General features: G+C 40.4%; 1 protein-coding gene across 1 annotated transcript in view; it reads right to left on the bottom strand.

Moving 5' to 3' along the window:
• LOC118425082 (dihydrolipoyllysine-residue succinyltransferase component of 2-oxoglutarate dehydrogenase complex, mitochondrial-like) overlaps window positions 1-4,087 on the bottom strand; it is a gene marked incomplete in the record, with an annotated part of 61,083 nt that overhangs the window by 46,405 nt on the left and 10,591 nt on the right. The window contains 1 exon segment of the mRNA XM_035833903.1: window positions 3,883-4,068. Within this exon segment, the coding sequence (XP_035689796.1) occupies window positions 3,883-4,068 (186 nt within the window).

Consider the following 4,087-nt stretch of genomic DNA (forward strand, 5'->3'; position numbering starts at 1 on the left):
CATAACGAGGACATCTGATTCTCTGTTTCCTGCCAGTCATTATCAATGTCACCAAGACCTTCTAGTGTCATTGTCGCATGCGTGAAGACACGAGGTAACTGCAAACCCCAAGCAGGCATACGGCACATGCAAAATGGCAATACATCATCAGGGTAGAGTACATTGTATTATACAAAAAGCTTTCTATTATAGAACAGCAAATGGTAACATTTAAAAGCTTGTATGAGAGTGTGAACAAAAAAAAGTTAAAGAGTCATTCCTTAAACATTTCACACGATCACCGCACATGAAAGGAAAGTTAGGTTTTACTATCAGGAAAGCTACAAATAAGATGTCAGGCTCCATATGGGCTTTAAAAAGTAGTTGTTATGGAGGAAGAACATTGTAACAACTTTCAATATCAGGGTCACCAAAGGGCAGCCTCAAGGGCATCTCCTGGGGATGTCTAACACACCCTACAATGGGCCATATGGGCAGCTACTCCTGGATCCATAATCCACTAACATCAATAAAATCACTTGACAGACAAATGTATCACCTAGCACCCAAGGAACATCATGCAAACGTGGTAAATGGCACCCTAAAGATGAGTGTAAAACCAGACGCTAAGTTGTAAAAGTAGTTAATTTACTCGGCCCCGGCAGCCCCTCGCCACACTTCTGACTGATGAGGTCAAGCAGAAAATGGATTGGGAAGGAATGGAGAGACACTTAAACCTGTCAGGGCTTTATCGCCTGAACAGGTGTGGGCTTTACTGGTGGTTTATGGCGTGGGCCTTGAGGTGCTGATGGGGTGGGGGCAGGGAAACATATTACCAAGGCATAATTGTACTCCCAGCTTATTGAGGAGAGAACTTGGGGTGCTCAGCATTATTGCTGTGTCCTCAAGAATGGGCTTTGTACCTGTCACAGCTAATCTCAATCATGAGCACCACCAAACTTATGACATGGACTGTAGAACTTAGGAGGGCGATTTGTTAAGTACTGTAATTGAGCCAATCTAGTAGCCATAAATGCACTTCTACATGCATTTTCTGGCCTCTAAGTGGTTAATCTATCTTCTTATGAACAATTGCTGATCTCTTCCAAAAATTGCATCTTGTTTGGCACGAATGCAAAAAGTTCCCCTAGGTTACCATAATGGGTAAGTGCTATAGCAACAAAGGAGAAGTTACATGTGTTTCTTGTGCATTGAAAGGCCACTAGCTTTAGATTACGTGAGTCAAGAGTGTAGGAAACTTTACAAGGAGTACATTTAATGGCAAATAGAAGGATTTGACATTGTTTTTCAGTAGTTAGGGGATTGTGATCACTCACATTACACCCTTGTTAAGAGCACTTGGTAAATGTTGCAACCCAGTCTTAAAATGCCAACCAACGAACTTGATATGACTGTGTTTGTGCACTTTCTGGGCATTAAAAGCTACTTGTGTGTAGATTAGGGACATGTGGGATTATCCTTGGTGCTGGATATGCTGTTGTTAAAGGTTTAACATGGAGTTTTCTGAATGGATAAACCATCAGGACTAAAGTTTGAGAAAAGGTAAAATCATAATCTCAGGACTGAGAATATTTTACTTCAAAAATATGAAACGTTACCTAGTGAAAGGAGAAGAATTATTTTACTTCAAATCGGGGCCGCCTCCAGTACTCATTCCTCTGTCCCAGGACAGAAATTTGCTTGTTGGGACTGACAAAAATTTTAACCTGTTTGTCCAAGACATCTGTACTTCATAAAAGAAAAATGACATGTTTTTGTAGGCTTAAAATAAAAGATTTAAGAACAAAAACAAGAGTTCGGAGACCTCATACCTCCATGAAATATTGTGATTATGCAAATGACTTGCAAATCTGCATAATTTATGCTTGGTAATGTACACCTTTAAATAACTTACACAAGTCACAATGTTGACAGTCCAATCATTTACTACATGTACTTAGATGAATTCGGACACTTTCACATTAATTATGCAAACATTAATTATGCAAATTAGGGACTTATTTGCATAATCGGTATCTGCTTATCTTCCATCTACCACAAATTACTAGTACGGTACATCTATTTCAGTCCTATAATGGAAAATACTGGAAATATAGATTTTCCTCTTAACGTATGTAAATTATGTCCAAATGTGCATAATTTGCATTTCATTGTGTACATCTCTGCCAAACATACCTACATTCTAAATATTATGGAAATCCATCGTTCCTACGTTTCGTTATGCTCCTTGGAAGATTTTGACAAAATTGACCCTGCAGTTCCAGAGCAAGCCGCTAGGGGGCCCAAACCTATATACCCTCTTCCTTACATCACAAGCTATCTGCCACCAAAAAATCAAGACCATAGCATGTTCAGGTCAAAAGATCGAAGTTCTGCTGCAGTACCGAGGTCACACACCAGGGGGCCCCAAATCGACCTTGACCTTTGTCTTCCAAACACCTACCCACATACCAAATATCATTAAAATCCATACAGAGGTTCTAAAGTTATGCTGACCACAAATATCCGGACACACAGACAGACACACAGACAGACACACAGACAGACAGACACACACAGACACACCAAAAACTATACCTCCATTCTTCATGGAGGTAATTAGCAATGTAGGCTCCCAAACAATGAGTTGGAATGAAAAAAAATTAAAGTCTTGGCCTGCTTTGTAAAAAAAAAACGAACTTAATACGTCAACACCAAATTTGCATGCACTGCTGATTGCTTGGAATGTAAGGAGGGGCAGTGTCAAAGTTCTGCTGATAATTACAGATTCTAATCTGGATCAAGATCAAAGGTGCAATCATCCATAAACAGTGTCACCTGCAGGCAAACCTACATTTTGTCTATATAAAAGTCATTTGTAGGATCATCTATGAAGAACCCATGAATAAGCTTCTGTTTGCTTATATTTTCTTCAGAATCATATGCATTGATTGATATTCATGGCAGCTTAAATCAACCTGGTTACTGTGTACTGATACTATTATGATCTTTACATCTTAAAAAGTGGAAGTTGCTAGGATCACCCAGGTGACATTCCATCTGTGCCCTGCCACATTGGTGCTGCCCCATCTACATGTATGACCTTTGCTTGTGTTGCTAAATCCTCCACAATTGCAGTGGTGTAATGTTTCTGTAGCCTGGAGTTCACCTGGGACATTCTGGGGTTAGCAGAACCAGCATTACTTCACTTGCTTGATCTCCTTAAGTGTAAAATCATGTCACTGTACAAAAAGTGTGTCACTCAGTGGACACTACATTAGTACTGAGGATATAGCAGATAGTACAAATCAGATTCAGACTTCAAACAAAACCTTCCTTGTTTGTGTCATAGTCATTCTATAGAGGGCATGCATACAAAATCTTTAATGAAATTTAATAATGGGGTAAAAAATAAATAATGGAGCAGGTGATGGTCCTGAACAGCTTTTGTGACAACTGTTACTTTCTCCTATTGGTTCAGATCGTCGCCACTATCAGGCTGAGAATGAGCTTGTCTCAATTAATGATTATGTTTGTATCAGGTTCAGGGAAAAGGGATGCTATTTCAGTCATATTCATGTAACTTGTAACATTGAAGTGGGCTATGGCCTTGTTGTGTGGTAAGGGAAAAGAAAATAGTAACAAGAAAGAAATGCAGAATGTTTTCCCAGTAGCCTTTTGTCAAGCTACTCACACTCAACACTACACCATTAGGCTGGCTCGTGTAGTATCGTGTGCAAGTAAAACATAAAAATAAAAAGAATGGGGTCCACTCTACATCAGACAGAAGAAGAAGAAGAAAGAAGAAGAACGCACCAGCAAAAACAATATGTTTTATCTATTGGGAAAGACATAACAAAGTACCAATAATGCAAACCTTTCCACAATATATTTGTAACACACCTGGTTTGGCTGTGATGGGCTGCTGAGGCAGCGGAGGTAGCGGTGGAGGTGTGGTGGGGATGGGGCCGGCTGCAGGTGCAGCAGGTGCTGCAGGTGCAGGAGCAGCTGGTTGTGGTGGGGAGGGTACAGCTGCTGGTGCTGGTTTGTCAGCTGCTGCAGCTGGCTTTTCTGTTGGAGCTCCTCCAGCTGGGTAAAGGAGGAGATA

The sequence above is a fragment of the Branchiostoma floridae genome, chromosome 1, assembly GCF_000003815.2.
Source record: "Branchiostoma floridae strain S238N-H82 chromosome 1, Bfl_VNyyK, whole genome shotgun sequence".
Lineage (NCBI taxonomy): Eukaryota > Metazoa > Chordata > Leptocardii > Amphioxiformes > Branchiostomatidae > Branchiostoma > Branchiostoma floridae.